The 20,285-nt window shown below is 45.4% G+C and overlaps 2 protein-coding genes across 7 annotated transcripts; one reads left to right on the top strand and one right to left on the bottom strand.

The window, feature by feature from the left end:
* Positions 1–1,664: 1,664 nt before the first annotated feature.
* Positions 1,665–14,092, bottom strand: AP4B1 (adaptor related protein complex 4 subunit beta 1). Of its 6 annotated transcripts, none has more exons than NR_197957.1 (11): positions 13,783–13,852; positions 13,392–13,579; positions 11,516–11,740; positions 10,942–11,072; positions 10,267–10,414; positions 9,211–9,707; positions 7,783–7,866; positions 6,220–6,417; positions 5,253–5,460; positions 4,549–4,830; positions 1,665–4,303 (listed from the first exon to the last, which is right to left on the bottom strand). NR_197957.1 is itself a non-coding variant. In XM_024987633.2 (11 exons), the coding sequence occupies exons 2-11, from the start codon at positions 13,502–13,504 to the stop codon at positions 3,876–3,878; spliced, it is 2,220 nt and encodes a 739-aa protein (XP_024843401.1). In that variant the 5' UTR covers positions 13,505–13,579; positions 14,027–14,092; the 3' UTR covers positions 1,665–3,875. The 6 variants fall into 6 exon arrangements, 5 of the variants coding, with proteins under 5 accessions (XP_024843401.1, XP_005204161.1, XP_005204159.1 ...); XM_024987633.2 differs by lacking the exon at positions 13,783–13,852 and adding an exon at positions 14,027–14,092 and having other exon boundaries at positions 6,220–6,323; XM_005204104.5 differs by lacking the exon at positions 13,783–13,852 and adding an exon at positions 13,885–13,973 and having other exon boundaries at positions 6,220–6,323.
* Positions 14,093–14,126: 34 nt separating this feature from the next.
* DCLRE1B (DNA cross-link repair 1B) lies at positions 14,127–20,285 on the top strand. The gene is made up of 5 exons (XM_015464077.3): positions 14,127–14,223; positions 14,328–14,590; positions 15,401–15,566; positions 16,043–16,225; positions 19,190–20,285. The coding sequence occupies exons 2-5, from the start codon at positions 14,402–14,404 to the stop codon at positions 20,278–20,280; spliced, it is 1,629 nt and encodes a 542-aa protein (XP_015319563.1). The 5' UTR covers positions 14,127–14,223; positions 14,328–14,401; the 3' UTR covers positions 20,281–20,285.

Genomic DNA, 20,285 nt, shown 5'->3' with positions numbered 1-20,285 from the left:
GATGGACTGTTTTATTACTCAGCAGTCATCTCTTCAAGCCTTTCTGGGTCAATGTAAAAAAGTAATGTATAGGCAGTCTTCTGTTTGTACAACTCCCATGTCTATAAATTTCCATGGCACTGATACAGTTAAATAAACCAGTTCCTTAACAGCAAGAACAAACAAACAAACAAACAACTCATGTCCATTGAGTCAGTGATGCCATCCAACCATCTCATCCTCTGTCATCCCCTTCTCCTCCCACCTTCAATCTTTCCCAGCATCAGGGTCTTTTCCAATGAGTCAGCTCTTCCCATAAGATGGCCAAAGTATTGGAGCTTCAGCTTCAGCATCAGTCCTTCCAATGAATATTCAGGATTGATTTCCTTTAGGATTGACCAGTTTTATCTCCTTGCTGTCCAAGGGACTCTCAAAAGTCTTCTCCAACACCACAGTTCAAAAGCATCAGTCCTTTGGTGCTGGCCTTCTTTATGGTCCAACTCTCACATCTGTACGTGACTATTGGAAAAACGATAACTTTGACTAATCGGGCCTTTGTCAACAAAGTGGTGTCTGCTTTCTAGGTTGTCATAGCTCTTCTCCCAGTGGGCAAGCATCTTTTAATTTCATGGCTGCAGTCACTGTCTACAGTGATTTTGGAGCCCAAGAAAATAAAGTCTGTCACTATTTCCATTGTTTCTCCATCTATTTGCCCTGAAGTGATGGGCCAGATGCCATGATCTTAGTTTTCTGAATATTGACTTTTAAGCCAGTTTCTTCACTCTCCTCTTTCATCTTTATCAAAAGTTTAAGTTCCTCTTTGCATTCTGCCAACAGGGTGGTGTTTTCAAAAGCAACGGTTTCGTATTCTGCTACACTTCTCACTTTACAGGAAAGCAACCAAGTAGGGCTTAATATTCTAAAAGCTCCTATAGTTAGGATCAGTGTAGTTAACTTTCAGTTCTGAGCTGTACCTAATTTTCTTTGGTTCAACATTTCAGTGATAACTCTTAATTTTTTAAGAAGTCAATCAATTTACTCAACTTCTACCACTTACATCCTGTTTCCTTCCAACACTTAAAACTGGCAGCACTTAACACTTCGACTTTGTTTTAGTACCTAATTAAACATTCAGTTTAACTGAACAAGTGAAAATATGGAAAGTGATTCTGAAGCTGTTGTGATCCTCCTCCTTCCAGTCCCTGGGGATCCAGGATCCAGATCTGTCTTTTTCAACTGTGGGTGATTTTTCACTTCCATGGTAACCTGGCAACATCTGAAAATATTTTTAGTTGCCACAACGGGGGTTTGGGGGCATCTAATGGTATAGATCAGAGATTCTGATGATTATCCTACAGTGCACAGATAAATTGGAGAAAGAAATGGCAACCCACTCCAGTGTTCTTGCCTGGAGAATCCCAGGGACGGGGGAGCCTGGTGGGCTGCCATCTATGGGGTCACACAGAGTCGGACACGACTGAAGCGACTTAGCAGCAGCACAGATAAACCTCCTACAGCAAAGAATTATATGGCCCCAAATGTCAGTAGCACCACTTCTGAGAAACCCTAGCCGAGATGGAATTCCATCTATTATCTTCTATATGGTCGACGCAATATAACAAAACACACTTCAAACACAAGTCTACAAATACCATCAGAATCTAATTATTCAAAACTCACAGCCATTCATTCAATACTATTTATTGAGTAACCACTATCTCATAGGCACTGTAGACAGAAGGAAAGAAAGATAATCACTGTCCTTAAAAACTGTCTGGCAGAGACAGACAACTGACTAAATCCAGGTCCTTGCTAGAAAATTCAGCACTATCTGTTTTCTACTCCTATTAAAAGCTTAGCTGAGAGAAATCATAGGCAAAGCATTATTTGAAGGATATGCAGTCCAACTATGGATCCAGGTAGAAGTCCTTGAGTTAAGCTGGATGATATTTGGGTCATAGTATCTTTAGTCCTTGAAGAATGCCCTCACTAAGCTTCATACTAAAATTATGCTCTCTGTTCAGATTGACGAACACCATAGGAAAGTCATGTGAAACACTTTACTAACTTGTCACACAAGTATTCTACATACCATTCAGTGCCATCCGTGTAAAACTACATGTAAATTTCTTTTAGAAATTAGAATTGAAATATTTATTTCTCTCTGGTGACAACTACACAAGCATTCCTCTTTATTCTGGCTGCTTCCGGGTGGCGCTAGTGGTAAAGAACCCGCCTGCCAATGTAGGAGACGCAAGAGACGAAGGTTCGACCCCTGAGTCGGGAAGATCCCCTGGAGAAGGGCTTGGCAACCCACTCCAGTATTCATTCTTGGAGAATCCCCACAGACAGAGGAGCCTGGTGGGCTACAGTCCACGAGGTCACAAAGAGTCAGACATGACTGAAGCTACTTAGCATGCAAATCACTTACAAAGCTAAATACAACCTCAACTGTATCAACTATGTAGGCCCTTTCAGCCTGGACATTTGTATACTTTCCCATCCCTAATCCAGCTGGTCTTAACAGGTATTTTTATTTTTCCTATGCTGGGTTCTCTGGTTATTTTTACTTTACCATCAGTTTATTACATCTGTTTTGGCCATAAGTTGTCTCCATGTATAAAATGTGGTCAGTTATGAAGAAAATTAAACATGAGAAAGAGTGGCAAGAAAACAATTACAATAGTACTGCTGTGCTGTGCTAAGTCACTTCAGTCTGGCTCTTTGCGACCCTATGGACTATAGTTTACCAGGCTCCTCTGTCCATGGGATTCTCCAGGCAAGAATACTGGAATGGGTTTTCTTCCAGGGGATCTTCCCAAACCAGGGTTCGAACCCACGCCTCTTACATCTCCTGCACTGGGAGGTGGGTCCTTTAGCGCCACCTCAATAGTACTGCGAGACATATGCACTGACTGCTTTCACAGCTTGAATGAAACCCCTAAGGAAGGCAGCGAGGGTCACAGAAAACATCCTAAAAGAGCTCATACCTGAACTGAACACCAAAAGATAGACTAAGTGTTACTTAAAAAGATATGAGGGTGAGGAAATAATCTAGGCAAGAAATAAAAGCACAGAGATAAGAGAGAGCTGAGTATATTCAGGGAACTGCAAGTGCTTTGCTTTTGCCAGAACACGGGGTATTTTGGTGAGCATTGAGACATGGCACAGAGGAGGAACTTTGGAGACCATGCTAGGGCTTTGAACTCTGGCCTAAAAAGCATGATTAGAAATATTATGGAGAAGGCAATGGCACCCCACTCAAGTACTCTTGCCTGGAAAATCCCATGGACGGAGGAGCCTGGTAGGCTGCAGTCCATGGGGTCGCTAAGAGTCAGACAGGACTGAGCTTTTCACTTTTCACTTTCATGCACTGGAGAAGGAAATGGCAAGCCACTCCAGTGTTCTTGCCTGGAGAATCCCAGGGACTGGGGAGCCTGGTGGGCTGCCATCTCTGGGGTCACACAGAGTTGGACACGACTGAAGCTACTTAGCAGCAGCAGCAGCAGAAATATAACAGTAAGGAATTTACTGTAGTAATCCAGGGAAGAAAGATGACCTTTACAAGCTCACGTCCCTGTCAGTTTCCAGACACATCAGACATCTTTAATTAGTAAAATAATCCCTTAAACTAATGAGAAGAGAATACAAATTCTACCCTCACCCTCTCCCCAACAACATTAACCTTTACAACATCACTTGGAAACGTTGGATCATTAACCAATAGGTATGAGAGAAACATGTCAATGTTCTTTGGACAAAAATGGAAGAATCCTCACTCCCAGATTCCCCTTCTCCTTTGCATTTGATATTATCTGGACTTACAAGCAGTGATAATAAGAAAAACTAAGGAACTCTGACAGCTATTCATCTCACTCAGGACAGACAAGAAGCCGTTATGATTTTATGTCTCCAATCGTTCCGATCACAGTTTCTAAAACAGAAATAAAACTCTTCAGTGTCTCTGTCCTTGCCTCGCTTTGTTTCACTGAGATCTGCATTTGCAAATTCGCAGGCTCCAGCAGCAGTTCTGTTAGGAACAGACAGCCAGTGTCGTCCTGAGCACTGAGGTAGGCTTTCCATGGCTGAGTCCCAGCCCGGCTCATCGCGATGGTCTGGATGTTCACGACTTGCAGCGCCATCTGCAGGGTGTCAGGATGGACTGCTCCCTGCCACGGGAACACCTGCTGATGAGCAACTTTGAGGCTCAGCCAAGTTTTCTCAAAACACTCAGCGGTAAGCTGGTGATTGGGGATGAGCATAAGGGCTCCGGAATCAGGGAGTTCCTGAACGCTCTCCTTGTTCTCTTCGGGAATCAGGGGTCCTACAAGAGTCAGAAAGCTTATTTAAGAGATGCTCTCAGTCTGCTGAAACTACATTTTTAAATCTAGATTTCCAAAAGTACACAATGTGATTTTTATCTTTGGAGAAATGGCTTAAATAACCAATGGCAAATTTTCTTGTTCACAAAGACAAAATTCAAGCAACGATCTGAAGTTTAGCTGGGTTACTTTACTCTCTACTATAAAGATTTTTCATGACAAGATAGAAAATAAGAATGATTTTTACCTGATGTGGGAAAGGCTGCAGTGTTAGGAAGCTCTGGGCCATGATGTTCTACTCCCTGGCATTTAGATAGGGTTGCCCAGCGGGCTTTGCCGTATACTGGCACCAGAGTGTTGAAGTCCAAGGCCCAGCTGTTCACAGGTCTTTCTGCCTGATCCTCCAAAAGTCTGAGGGAAGGGTCAGATTTAGGGCTACACAGGATCTGCTTTGCTTCACTGATGCCAGCTAAGAGGAGGCGATAATAGAAGAGACCTCGATCTCGTACTGCCATATCCTTTTCTTCCTCTGAGGTAAGATAACAGATTGAGTTAATTAAAAACAAAAACATTCTTTCTATCCCTGTGCCCACCAGAATAGGAGGGAGGAAACCCTAGAAAATGTTGACATTTTCTCCTTGGGTCCCAGACACGGCTCATCGAACAATGAAAGCTGTGAGAACCTCTACGACCGACCATGAAAGTGTTAGTCGTTCAGCTGTGTCTGACTCTTGGTGATCACATGGACTGTAGTCTACGAGGCTCCTCTGTCCATGGGATTCTCCAGGCAAGAATACTGGAGTGAGTTGCCATTCCCTTCTCTGGGGGATCTTTCCAACCCAGGGATCAATCCCGGGTCTCCTGCATTGCAGGCAGGTTCTTTATCATCTGAGCCACCAGGAGGTATACACAGCTGGCCACAGCAAGTACCATTCCCTCTGAAGAGCCTACCTATGCAGTAGTGTAACAAGCGGCCTAGCATGTCCTGGCATTCAGCCGGGCGAGAGAAGAAGAGGCGCAGCACAGCTGTGAGCAGCTCCATTTTGACAGCTGGGAACGTCTCTGACTTCACATTCTCTATGAAGTCTTCTAACACATAAGGAGCATTGGGGATTCTCTTCCCATGGACACCGAGTAACCAGATAAGTGCCTGCTTCCCCTAGGGAATTAGGGAGTAAGAACAGATGCTTAACATTTGGCTGTCCAAAACCCAGGCGAGAGCAGACGGCAGACAGCAGCAGGTTTTGCTTTTCCCTTAGAGTTAGCAGAAAAAGTATATTTTATTTGCTTCAACTTGCATTTATTGATCTACTTCCTACTAAACTCTCTACAACAAACAGGAATGAAATTATACCACAAAAAAGGAGACTTATGACTCTCATGCCTATGTTGTTTAAGCAGTAAAGATTCCTCAGTTTTGGGGCTTTGGCCCCAATTTGGGGTTTCATGCTTCAGTGGAAGTTACTGTAAGATTTCCCTAAGTTACTCCATTAAAGTGGTGATTAACCTAGAGTGCACATCAGAATCGCCTGCAAGGCTCCTTGAAACTATGTGTCCAGGGTTCCCACTTCTGAATATCTGAGTAGATCTGGGATGAAGCCTAAACATATGTAGAAAGTCCACAAATGACTCTGCTTTTCATGCCAGCTGAAAACCCTATGGTCTAAATCTCTCGTTCAAAATAATGAATATGTTACATGAGAATAATGGTATCAAAATATTTGTAAGGAAACCATAGTTAAATCCTAATGTTTTCATAATTTATATCCCGCCTACACCCAAAACAGAATCTGAGGTGGCAATCGATTCTAAGAATTCCCACTTCAGACACTGGATAGAAAGAATAATTAGATTCCATTTCACAGCAGGTCCCAAGCACTTCCCCTTTATCCGGAAGTAAAGGAGAATCGTAGTCTACCTCACTGTCTTGAATGTTCTCCTCACAGCCGGGCAGGGCCTGACACACAGCTTCCGTACACTGAGGACACAACCATGCCAGGTCTCGGAAAGTCTGCACCACCACTGCAGCACAGCTCAGAACACAAGAGCACAGGGTTAGAGCCTCCGTGTGGGAAGGAATCTTAAGAAAAGTCACACAGTCAGGCTGCGGGAATGTCTGCAAAATGGGTGTTGAAGGGGGTGGTCAGTGATCACCTGAGAAATGTCTGGCATGGGCAACAATTTCTTAAATGAATGTTGCTCTTCTCTGATTGCCATGAGGATACAAGAATTAATGTATGTAAAGGCACTTGGTAAACTGGAAAGCCATATACAAATGTGGGGAAGTGCTGCTGTTGAATGATGCTCTGAAGTATAAATGGAGACACTTGGGCTGGGACTATGGTGAAGCGAGCAAGGTGCCGGGTTGTAAAACACAAGAGGACACAGAGGTAGCCCCTGCATGAACCTGAGACTGAGTGACTCTCTATATACATTACATATACACATATATATATATTCTCTTCTCGTAAGGCTTTTTGTTTTAGCTGTGCTGGGTCTTCGTTGCTGTGCAGGCTTTTTTCTAGTTGTGGTAAGTGGGGGCTACTCTCCCGTTGCTGTGCATGGGCTTCTCATTGCTGTGGCTTTTCTTGTCGCAGGGCATAGGCTCTAGGCGCACGGGCTTCAGTAGCTGTGACTCGCTGGCTTAGCTGCCCCACTGCATGTGGAATCTCCTCACACCAGGGACTAAACCCGTGTCCCCTGCATTGGCAGGTGAGTTCTTAAACACTAGGCCGCCAGGGAAGGCCTCCGTTCTGGCTCATCACAGGACGCTGCATACAGACCCCTGTGCTGTACAGCAGGACCTTGTTGTTTATCCATGGTCTATATAATAGTGAGCCCCTCTTTAAATGTCTGTATCCTTGGCACCTTGTTTGCGTCATTCTAGTCCCAGGCCTGGCAGCCACTGCTTACAGTTGCTGTTGTAAAGCAAAAAGAGGGACAAAGGTGGGGAAATGACAAGCAAGGTCATCCTGCTGCTGCTGCTAAGTCACTTCAGTCGTGTCCGACTCTGTGCGACCCCATAGACGGCAGCCCATTAGGCTCCTCTGTCCCTGGGATTCTCCAGGCAAGAACACTGGAGTGGGTTGCCATTTCCTTCTCCAAGCATGAAAGTGAAAAGTGAAAGTAAAGTCGCTCAGTCATGCCCGACCCTTAGCGACCCCATGGACTGCAGCCTACCAGGCTCCTCCATCCATGGGATTTTCCAGGCAAGAGTACTGGAGTACGTTGCCATTGCCTTCTCCGAAGGTCATCCTAGCACCCTTCATTAGCTATACAACAGCCTTGAAGACTCACGGCAACCTGAAGACTCCCTGCCCTGTTAGGTCTATATGCTCCTCTAATGGCAACAGATGATGACGTAAAGAAAAACTTAAATCTCTCATATTCAGCAACAAACATGTTCTGAGAAACCATCACAGGCCAGGAAATTGGTTCCCCTCCGAAACACACAAAAAAATCCTAGAATGGTAGCTATTACCCGTGGTAATGTGCTCTTGTCGAAGCCCCAGCAACTCTGTTAGAATCTGCATACACTGATCTGTGTAGGTCCTGGCGATGCCACCTACAGAGGAAGGAAAGCAGAAAAAGTGTTAAATCAAATATTACCACCTCATTCTAAAACAATTTCCTATCAACCAAAAACAAAGAGCACAGGAAACACCTAAAAAAAAATATCACACCTTGCTTGATGAAATAAGAGTTTAAGAGAACTTAGGTAAAAATGAATTCCCCATTGAACAAGGTTGAAAACTTTCAGGGTATTTATGTGGCAGCCAGTTTGTTGCAGCACACATACACAGGAGTATTCCTGCTGGGACACTTGACCGCAGCCTCCGGATGGCAGGATTTCTACTTCCCTCTTTGTTTCCTTTTCTCTGACCCTAAAAATAGCCATACTTTATTCTACATAGGAGAGTTCCTTCTCCTCCTTCCCTTGAAGTCCTTCGAAACTGAGCTCCCCAGCTGCTTTCATGCTGTGGCTCACTCTAGCTCTTTAAATTCCCGACACGGTAGTGTGAAAAGGTCTGTAGGCCTTAGGTTTTACTCCATGTTGGTCTACTCAGCATAATACGGAGTAGCCCAGAGTAGAAGCTCAATAAATGATTGTTGAATTGACACAGGACTTTGAGTCAGGAAAGCTGGGTTTCAGTCCCAGTTCAGGAACTATATAAACTTTGGGCAGTTTAAGAACCTCTTTGTGCCCGAGTTGCTTCATCTTGAAAACCAAGTTAATAACCACTTGTCCACTTTTCTTGACTGTCTCACAAGACTGTGGGAAGATGATACACAGAAACGCATTTTCGGTAAGGTACAACAAAAGGCAATATAAATTGTGTTGGACTTCCCGGATGGTCCAGCAGCGGATGGGAATCTGCCTGCCGATGCAGGGGGACACGGGTTCGATCCCCGCTCCAGGAAGATCCCACTTGCCGTGGGGCAGCTAAGCCCAGGAGCCTCAACTACCCAGCCAGCGCACCAGAGCCCAAGAGCTACAGCTAGGGAAGTCGGTGCACCTAGAGTCCATGCTCCACAAAAAGAGAAGCCACACAATGAGAAGCCCGTGTACCACGACAAAGAGTAGTCCCCGCTCTCCTCAACTAGAGAAAGCCTCAGAACAGCAGCTAAGACCCAGTGCAACCCAAAATAAATAAATGTTTTTTAAAATCAGTGAATTAATCATGTGATAGTTTGAATCACCTGTAGTCTGTACCCTAGAAAGACATGGCAACACTGGTGTTGACCAAAAGAGCCTTCCTCCTCCACTTATTCGTAGTCACTGACCCAAGTTTTTGGTGCTAGATACTTTCCCTTGAAGCAAGACTCATTCCCTTTTGCTCGCTGTGGTTCCCCAGCTCTCTAGCTGTTTGGTGTAGGCTCTCACGAAGGAAAAGCAGCAGACACCTACCAATGGCGAGGATGGCGGCCTGCGCGAAGTCGGCAGACACGTCGGTGCAGTACCCTCGAAGCTCCTCCAGCACCTGCTGCACATTCTCGTCGTTCACCAGCTCACACAGCACCTCCACCTTCTGGAGCTTGATGTAGTGAGGCTCCGAATAGGAGCAGAAAAACTTCTTGTAGTGGCTGCTAAAGTGACCTGGCAAGCTGTGCAGGATCTGGCGCACATGGCAGAGGGCAGCAAAGCAGAGCTCTCGGCTCTCTGAAGAACAGGCAGCCAGCAGAGGGCCCTTGACTTGCATGAGCACATCGGTCTGCACGTGGGGGAATTTTTTGGCCAAGATCAGAAAGAGTTTGGTGGCTCCCATCACCACGCCTGGGCTGCTGCTCTTGAGAAAACTGTCCAACAGATTAAGAATGTCAAACAGCTCCTCCTCACTTCGGGGTTGGTAGCGGAGCAGAAAGTTCAAGACTTCAGCCTGGCCCCACTGGTCCAGTTTTGACATTCTATCCAAAAAAGAAAACAAATGGGCTATGTTAGCAACAAAATTAGGACCACCTCCATGCGACTGCTCTGTCACTAGTCATCTGCTCATCACAATAAGGGGGGAATTCTTAAAAATAGGTTGTACCATAATTGAATTATTCTTTTTACATATTACTTAAAGTTTATACAAAGTCTTTAAATAACAAGATGAGTTCACAGTACAAATGCATACTCATCTAGGGCCAAAGACATGATTGCTATACCCTAGACCCAGACTCTCTATACTGTAAGATAGTATGTGTGAATGGCTTAGTTTGGGGGACATAATGACTGCAGGGACAGAACCTATCCCCGAAGGATCTTTCTGCCATCTCTCTATATTATCAAAAGAAACTAAGACCAAAAAACACAAAACTTACAATGAAACATGAGGTGGTTAATGGTTACAGTCAACTTTTTTTTACTGCTCTACAGAAATTGTTCAAGAACCTCTCCTTCATTCAATACATCAACAAGATCCCACTATGATGCAGAGATGCAGATCTGATCATGATAAAAAGAGAACAGAGGCATCCAAACCGATTTAAGAGATGGTGGGCGATGGGCTTATTGATCACAACACCTCCTTCCTGTTTCAGAATTTCCTCTAGAGACCTCAGGCAGTTCACAACCACAATTGGATCCTGGTCGCGCAGCAAACTATATAATTCATTTACCAGGGCACCATCTACAAAAGAACAAAGATTTCATATAAACAGAAGCTTCAGAGTCATGGGGATAGAGCCAGAATAATAGTTCCAGGCAGACAAAACTGAACTTCTCTGCTATTACACAAAAGTAACAAAGGCAGTAACAACATACAAGGCTAAAAATTGCCATGTCCAGACTATCCTAAGTAGTTGATGCAAAGAATTTCACCTGAACCCCAAAGAAAGGACTTCTTTAATCTCAGAAAATACCAAGCCTTGCATCCTACTTAAAAGAGACACCTAGGCTGGAAGGGAAGTTCAAGAGGGAGAGGATATATGTATATTTCTGGATGATTCATGTTGTTCTATGGCAGAAACCAACACAACATGTAAAGCAATTATCCTCCAAATAAAAATAAATTTAAAAAATAAAATGAAATTTTAAAAAAGGGACATCCGGTAGAACCACATTATTATTTTCTACCAAAACGACATAATGTTTTACAAAGTCATATAATGGAAGCACAAATAAATACTGAGGATGATAGATTACATTGAAACTTACCCACTTCAGAGTCTCCATGAAGATTATGCATCTTGGCACAGCCAAGGACTGCTACCCTCCTGACATATGAAGCCTTATCCCGCAGACCATTGAGGATTGGCTGTTGGATATATTCCTGCACACCAGGCATCCTAAGCAACACATTCTGGAGTCAGCCAGATCCTAAAGTACTAGTGTTGACATAATTTAGCCCCTATTCACTTAACAGAGGGTTTAGTAGATGTTTGAATATGCATTGGTCAGACTCTTCTCAACAAACTCAAGAAAGCTGCTGCCAAACTTAAAAAGCATCACTTGACTTTTCATGTGGAATAATGCTGCAAAGGCAAGTTAAAATACACACACATTTAGAAATCTTTAACCATCTCACTGAGAGTAAGGTAGAAAAAATCCCTTAATAAAATCATCTATGTAGTTTTTTAAACCAAAGTAATGGCTGACAACCTGAGTTCCGGTTACAACCATGTTTTCCCCAGTATTAAGAAGCTCAAATAAATTGTCATCATTAAAAATCTGCCTGTGACCACATGAACTCTTCAGCCACTGGGATGCAGGAAGGGAAGAGTGTGCTCACCTGAGGCTACACATGCTCCGTAATGCCAGCCCTCGTACCATTGGGTTGGGGTCCGAACAGTCTTTGCACAGTGTATTGATGGCCAGGAGAGCCAGATCTGGTTTCAGAGGAGCGTAGGTACACATGTAGAGATAAACTAACTTCTTCTGAACAATATCTACAGTGGCACTAGCTTTCACCATTTCCATGAAAACACCAGACATGTCCACCCCTTGAGTCATGTGCCTGAAACCAACACACAGCAGGGAAAAGTAAAATTTATAATCCCCAACCCCCCACCACCAACCTACAGAAAGCCTTTTACTTATACATGTCCTGGATAGCTAACTAGGTTGTGACCTTTTAGAGGGAAGCAACCAGGTCTACCTTTTCTATCATATCACATAAAAACTTAACACGGCCTGCAATAAACGTTCTTCTATTCATTCAACAAACACTTACAGAATTCCTAGTACTGATACATTGCAATGGCATTCAGCTTTTACATTCCAGGGATGTGTTCTGGGGACATAATCTGAGGAAGGCATGTTCTCGGATCTGAAGGAACTCAAATCTACCAAGCAGGCAGACAAGGACACCTCTAATTACAGAATGACTGATAAGTATTACAACAGAAATAACAGATAAGGTGCAGTGGGTATCTAACACTGCCAAGAAGTAATACTTGAGCCAAATTAGCAGGAGCTCCAGACAAGTGTAGTAGATAGGTAATGACACACACTGTGGACATGAGCAAGAATGGTATATTCTTTTGACAGTCTGAAGGTAGTTAACAGGGTGTTCCTTGGATGTTATGGTAAGAAATTTGGACTTTATTCTATAGGAATTTGAGGGGATGTCTGTTCAAAATGCAGATTCCTGGGTTCCATCCCACCTACTGAAATCAGAATTACTGGATTGAATGAAATCTTTACATTTTCTTAAAAAGCATTAAAATTTTAAAAAGCATTCTTAAAAACTTCTGTGCATGCTAAAGTTTGTGATACAAAGTTTGCTACAGGCAAGAGATATATTGTCAAATTCATATATTGGAAAATCATTCTAACTGAAATGGGAGCAAGATGACCTAATACTCTGCTGTTGTTTTAGTCACTCAAGATGACCTGATACTTTGTTGTAGTTTAGTTGCTAAGACACATCCGACTCTTTTTGCAACCCCATGGACTGTGGCCTGCCAGGCTCCTCTGTCCATGGGATTTCCCAGGAAAGGATCCTGGAGTCGGTTGCCATTCCCTTCTCCAGGGGATCTTCCTGACCCAGGTATGGAACTGGAGTCTCTTGCGTTGGCAGTGGATTCTTTACCACTGAGTCAGCAGGGAAGCCCTGACCTACTCTTAAACTACTGCAATTCCTTTTTATAAAGAAACCAGAACAGCAGTGCCAATTTTTAAAAAAGAGGATGGATATTTAGAACCATAAATCCATACCACCTGACTTCAGCAGTGAAGATCAGGTGTCATCAAGACTGACTCCCACACTTGGTCAGCTGGGTGGTGACATTTATCAACACAATACAAGCTGAAGAGCAGGTCTGGGAAGCTGGAGGGAAGAATGCAGGTGCTATTTTGCGTGTCTTTGAAGACATCTCCAGGCAGAAATGCCAAGCAAGCAATAGGATGTGTGAGTCTGAGGATAAAAAAGGACGTCTGTACTAGATATAGATCAGCAGTACAAGTTCAAGATATGGATGAAACCACCCAGCTGAGTAAAAGAAGAAAAATATGCCCCACAAGGGAGACTTAGATGTCATTCCAGAGCAGCAGAAAGGCCAAACCGTACAACTGCCATGTATGAAAGTTCATTAACTCTTTCTGCGCAGCCATGGGGAGAGAGGCCTGCTGGGGATGGCAATGGGGGATAGGGCTTTAGGTGATACCTAATCACTCGCTGGATGACACTCCGATAGCGCAGCCTATCAGCCTGAATGTGAGGATTACACAGAGCCTTCTTCAGCTCCTTCACCACGTCCTCGGAGCCAAGATACGGCATCTTCTCCAACAGTCACGGGGCAGTTTCCACAGATCCCTAGGGAACTCGGGCTCCTTCTAGCCCTGATGTGGGGACCTGGGTAAAGGAAATGTCAGTCAGTGAAGGGACAACAACAGGCGCGATCTCTGCCCCAGCCTTGTCTTCCCCAAGGCTCGCAACCAGGACCTAGCATACTCAACTTCAACCCTCTCGCTTCCGGGAGAGGCCCACCCGAGGCTCTGCGATTCTATCCCGGGACCTGCAGGCTGGTTCGCCCCGCCCACAGAGCTCTCCCCAACCTCTAGGTCCTCGGCTTGATTTCCAGCCCGGCAGCCAACTGTCCGTGAACCCCTCCCTCTCCAGTTCCAGCCTTTCTTGCGCCTCCACGCGGTTGCCGTCACCTTGAGGCCCAATCAAGCTCTCTGCGGAAGTCCCGCCTCCTCTAGAGGGACCGCGTAGAGCAGCTGCCAATCACCCTCTCCCAGTGACCGCCGAGAGCAGCCTGGATCCCGACCTTTGGGTGCCCTTCCCCCAACCTCTCACCTCCCGGCGCTGCCGCGCGGCTCCCTCTGGTGGAGCTGCTGCGGGCAATCGGAAGTTGGCTACTTCGGCCTGTCTCCGCCCAGCAGCGCGCGCTTTGAGTGCCCGGCTTCAGTCCCTGGTCCTGCGCGTTCGGGGGAGTGGCGCTTGGTTGGGCGCCTTCTGCGGTTTGAGATTCCACCCAAACTCCTACCAGCAAGGTCACTTCCTTCTTTCTGCCCAATCTGGCCATTCATTCCCTCACTGGGCTGGCTTTTCCTTACGGTCTCTAGCCCTGTTCATGCCCGAGCATGTTTTTTTTCAGGGCGGCATAGTAGGAGCCTCACACAGGAACTCTGTTCCCATGAAGAACCCACTGGTGACTCGAACCCCGCCACCATGAACGGGGTCTTGATCCCTCATACGCCCATCGCTGTGGATTTTTGGAGCCTGCGCCGGGCTGGCTCCGCCCGACTCTTCTTCTTGACCCACATGCACTCGGACCACACGGTGGGTCTGACTAGCACCTGGACCCGGCCCCTCTACTGCTCCCCAATCACGGCTTACCTCTTGCACCGTCACCTACAGGTATGGGGGGCTGGAGTCGGCCTCTGGGTGGGGCCTTCCGATCTGTCAGTCTTGGAGTCATAGAGTTGTGGCCAGGAGAACTGATTTTTACAAAAGCGACAGTTTTGGGGAACCCAGAAATGCATATATTAAACCCAGAACAAGAGTGGTTTCCAACTGGCTGGCTTGGGATGTTTCAGCGATAAAACTGGGGAGGACTTCTAGGCCTTTCAAGGAAACTGTTCCTACTTCTTCACGTAAGCTAGGCCAGTGTTTTCCAAACTTGGCTCCTAAGAATTCATCTAATGTTCTGAGTAAATAGATTGTCCAGTGCCTCCCTCCTCCCGCATTTGAATCAGTAGACACAGCTGGTGCAGGTCCTGGAAATCTGGCTGGAATTTTTTTCACAGGTACCCCCTAAGGGCTTCCCTGGTGGCTCAGACGGTAAAGAATCCGCCTGCAATTCGGGAGACCTGGGTCCGATCCCGGGGTCGGGAAAATCCCGTGGAGAAGGGCGTGGTAACACCCTCCAGTATTCTTGCCTGGAGAATTCCATGGACAGAGGAATCTAGTGGGCTGTAGTCCATGGGGTGGCAAAGAGTTGGCCACGACTGAGTGATTAAGCACAGCACTCCAAGGGATTATTATTTGGAAAGTTGAGGAATGGTTGAATAGACTTGCTTTCTGGACTATTAATTTAGCCTTGTAGGAAGGATGGGGTAGAGAGAGGGAGAAGGAAAAGAGGACTGTGATCCCTATCACAGCTTCTGATCCAGGGAGGTACCAGGGAGAGGCGTCTGTGTTTCCTGAGATGACCTGCTGTTTCTTTAGGTATCTAAGCAGTGGATCCGAGCCCTGGAGGTTGGTGAGAGCCATGTCCTGCCTCTAGATGAAGTTGGGCGAGAGACCATGACCGTCACCCTCTTGGATGCCAACCACTGCCCCGGCTCTGTCATGTTTCTCTTTGAAGGATACTTTGGAACCATCCTCTACACAGGTCGGCTTCCAGAGGGGTCCTTCCCACTTTCCCAGCCTAGACACTCTTTTTTTTTTTGACCAAGCCCCATGGTTTTCAAGATTATAGTTCCCCAACCTGGGATTGAACCAGTCCTGCCAGCAATGAAAGCACTGAATCCGAACAACTGGACTGCCAGGAAATTCCCAACATTGCTTTTCTTGAGTAGCCTTGATTCATAGTAGAAGCCTGGAGGCCTCCTAGCTTCATGTCACATGAGCGCAATGACCCTTTCTCAATTGATTTTTCATTAAGGGTACAGACTTTGCAAAGAGTAATGAAAATGCAGGAGCACGATGGAGACATTTCCACAAAGAAACTGTGCTACATTAGATCACTGCTAGACTCTAGTTTTTTCCAAGATGCCAATAGGCAAATGCCCATCTGCTGTTGGAATTGGGAGAGGCTTGTCTTCTATGCTTTTGTCTCTGACTATGCCTCCCATATTTTTTTCCCAGGTGATTTTCGGTATACACCATCCATGCTGAAGGAGCCAGCCCTGAGACTGGGGAAACAGATTCATACCTTATACCTAGACAATACCAATTGCAACCCAGACCTAGTTCTTCCTTCCCAAGAAGAAGCTGCCCGCCAGATTGTTGAGCTCATTCGAAAGCACCCACAACATAACATAAAAATTGGTGAGGGTTTTCCTTTTTCTCTCACTATGAAACTAGTGAATCTAGGTTCTTTGGGGGTTCTTACATCTTTCATGTCTTTGTGCAGATCTCCTTTTCTCCATGAAATCTACCCTGACCTTATTATTTAAAAGTACATCTCTGCTCCCACATTCCCAACCCCAGATCCCCTAAGCCAATTCAACTTTTTCATTTTTTCATGGCACTCAACTTCTCACAGACTTCATGTTTTCCTGTACTGTTGCTTATTGTTGATTGCCTATCCCCACTTCTGCCACACACACATTTATTCCTTGAGAGCATGGTTGGAGGTGGGAAGAAGTCTTACGTGTTTGTGGAACAGAGAAGAAGCCATGTGACAGGTGCATAGTGGTTGAGGAGGCTGGAAAGGCAGGAGGGGCTGAAGTGCCTGTAAGCCATTTTGAACTTGATCCTAAATGCAACCATTGCTCTTAGGTCAAAAAGCTATTGAAGGGTTTTAAGTAGGAGAGGGACACTATTGCAGTAATCACTTTATAATGTATTCCAGAGTTTATGTATTTATTGTATTTAGTTCTTATTATCTGTCTCCCCCTGCTAGAATGGAAATTTCACAATAAACAGGCTCTTTGTTTCACTTAGGGATATATGCCAGATGCCTAGATTAATGCCTGATAGAGGAATTTGATAAATATTTATTAGAAAGTGAATGCAGATTATCAGAATGTAGATGCTCAAGTGAGTGTTAAGCTTTTAATTAGATACATTGAAATTGCAGCTGAAATTGCCTTTTGGGATAGTTTATGAAAATCAGTTTTTATTTTTTAAAATGTAATAGATTTAATTCCAAATACCTTTTTTAAAAATTTTAATTTATCTAGCTGTGATGGGTCTTGGCTGTGGCATGTGGGATCTAGTTCCCTGACTAGGGATTGAACCCAGGCCCCCTGCATTGGGAGCGTGGAGTCTTAGGCACTGGACCACCAGGGAAGCCAAATGACTTTTTTGATTGTTTCCAAAATTGTAATAAATCCACAAAAGGAAGATTTGCCACCATAATGAATATTTTAAAAGGATATGCCCCAACTCTGAAAGGAGTTTCAAAATAGGCTTAAACAGAGGCATTGAAAACAAATTGTATACCTTCCAGAGTGACACCAAATTGATGGAGAAATATTCTCTTTCAGGATTGCTTGACTTCATGAAGAAATACCAGTCCTAAGTCTTATTGGAGTTTTTAACACAGAATTTTCCTAGAGGAGCATAGCTAGCTAGGAGGGTACTACAGAAGGGCTTGATTAATTTTTCAGATATACAATAAGCCCATACTATGTGTCAAATATTCTGATAGGCAGTGGGAATAGAAAAATGAATAAAATATGAGGGTTTAAAGTCTAGTAGTAAAGGGCCTAGAATAGGTTTTTTTTTTAAAGGGTGGGGGGGATAGGGAGAGAGAAATCAGCTACATTTGTGCCCAAAGAGTGAGATTTTGAACCATGATGAGGAATAAAGTAGATATAAAGGAAATACAGGTTCTTTAAAGGAGGTCACAATCTGACTGTTGACTTGAAATACACCTTCAGAAAAGGTCTGTGAACAACTGTTTAAATAGCATCTCCTGTATCTGTTACCATAAGCACTATCCAAATTCAGGCCTCCATTTCTTTCTCTCTAAGTACCGTTTGGACCTTCTAACTGGTACTTCTGCTTTCAATATAGTCTTGTCCAGGCCTTCAAATAACATTGCTGCCACTTTTTTTTTTTTCTAAAACCCTGCTCTGATCCTGTGATTTGAATTAGCCATTTTCCTGCTTCCAACTCCTCCGTGACTCACCTTCACTTAACAGAATCAAATCCATGCTCCCTAGCAGTACATGCAAAGCCCCCTGTTATATGGCCCTCGCTCACCTCTTTAGTGTCCTTTCTTACCCATTTCTTTCTACCTTAGAAACACCGAAATGACCTCACTTAAAATGTTCTCTGCCATCCCCTTCCCTTGTCAGATTAACTTGGACCCATCATTTAGGACTCAGCTAAGTGTTTTCAGGAAGTTTTCCCTAACTCCATCAACTGGTAGATACTTCTCTGTGCCCCATAATACTGTGTGCATGTCTCTAACATGCATTTTTTCTGGATCCTCATGTGGATGACACTCCCTGAGGGCTGAGATTGTTGTTTTCACACTGCTAAACACTTGGTGGGTGCGCTCTTTTGCTGAACTGAATGAATGAGTGGATTCTGTGTTAACTTTCTCCCTACCCCATCCTCCATCTGTGCTCAGTCCCATCCCACCCTCTGTGACTCCATGGACTGTAGCCCGCCAGGCTCCTCTGTCTATGGGATTCTCCAGGCAGGAATAGTGGAGTGGACTGCCATTTCCCCCTCCAGGGGATTGTCCCAACTGCCTGCATCTCCTAGATTGGTGGACTCTTTACCACTGAGCCACCTGGGGAGCCCCATCCTCCATAAACCTAGCTCACATGCACCTCCTTCCTGATACACAAACAGGGGATAGTCCCATTAACTTTGGGTATTTTTATTAAACACTTGGTTTATTAGGATTCCCCCATAGCTTCATTAAGGAGGGCATGGCAACCCACACTCCAGTATTCTTGCCTGGAGAATCCTCCACGGACAGAGGAGCCTGGTGGACTACAGTCCTCTGGGTCACAAAGAGTCCGACACGACTGAGTGACTAAGCACAAAGCTTCATTGTGGCTTCTCTGGTGGCTCAGTGGTAAAGAATCCACCTGCCAGTGCAGGAGACGTGGCTTCAGTCCCTGTGTCAGGAACATCCCCTGGAGGAAGAAATGGCTACCCACTCCAGGATTCTTGCTTGGGAAATCCCACGGACAGAGGAACCTGGCGGGCTACAGTCCATAAGGTGTCACAAAAGAGTTGGACATGATTTAGCAACTGAACAACTACAGTAACATAGCTTCATTGTCTTCCTTTGTTAGTTTCCCCAATCTCTTTAACATTATTCAGGACTGTACAGCCTGGGAAAAGAGTCACTGCTGGAGCGGCTGGCCCTGGAGTTTCAGACCTGGGTGGTACTGAGTCCTCGGCGCCTGGAGTTGGTACAGCTGCTGGGCCTGGCAGATGTGTTCACAGTGGAGGAGAAGGCTGGCCGCATCCATGCTGTGGACCACATGGAGATCTGCCATTCTGCCATGCTGCGTTGGAACCAGACCCACCCTACCATTGCCATCCTCCCCACCAGCCGGAAGATCTACCGCTCCCACCCGAATATCCATGTCATCCCTTACTCTGACCATTCCTCCTACTCGGAGCTCCGTGTCTTTGTTGCGGCACTAAAACCTTGCCAGGTGGTGCCCATTGTCCGGCGACAACCCTGTAGGGACTACTTTCAGGACAGCTTGAGCCCCAGGCTCTCTGTGCCCCTGATTCCAGACTCTGTACAGCAATACATGAGTTCCTCCTCCAGAAATCCAAGTTTTCTCTGGCTGTTTTTAGAAAGGAAGCTCAAGAGACTGAGAACTCAGGGTGTCGTGTTTGAATCCCTTGAGGAAGATGCTGATCACTCTCAAGCTGACAGGGACTCAAGGAAGACCAAGAATGAGAACCTGGCTGGGGAGCTTGAGAAGCAGCCCTCCCACCATCCTTTGCAAGTCAAGAAGCAGTCGTTCCCAGATGTCTGCTGCCGAGAAGGGGAGGGGGCAGTCCCTTCCTCTGAGTCCCAGAAGATGGTGACTGTAGTAACTACCCCTTCGGGTTTTCCGGTGCACTTAAGGTCTACAAATGAGAAATTCCTTTCTCTGGAAACTGGGGAGGAAATTGGTGTAGGGCCCTACTTGGTACGCATGGGAGACAGTGTGGCCTCGGCAGCCACAGAGAACCAGAGAGCCTGGATAGGCCAGGATTCTCGCCTGTCTCCCAGCAGTGAGGCTGCCCCTCTTCTGGCTCCTGAGTTCAGGGGCCTGGCACTCAAATACCTTCTGACTCCAGTGGACTTTATCCAGACGGGATTTTCTTCCAGGGTCTTTGACCAGCAAGTGGAAAAATACCATAAACTCCTGAGTACAGACGGGAGAATACAAAATGACAACCTTGTTTGATCCAA

The sequence above is a fragment of the Bos taurus genome, chromosome 3, assembly GCF_002263795.3.
Source record: "Bos taurus isolate L1 Dominette 01449 registration number 42190680 breed Hereford chromosome 3, ARS-UCD2.0, whole genome shotgun sequence".
In the NCBI taxonomy this organism is placed as follows: Eukaryota; Metazoa; Chordata; class Mammalia; order Artiodactyla; family Bovidae; genus Bos; species Bos taurus.
The sequence above is the reverse complement of the archived record's forward strand: the minus strand, read 5'-3'. Positions and strand labels throughout refer to the sequence as shown.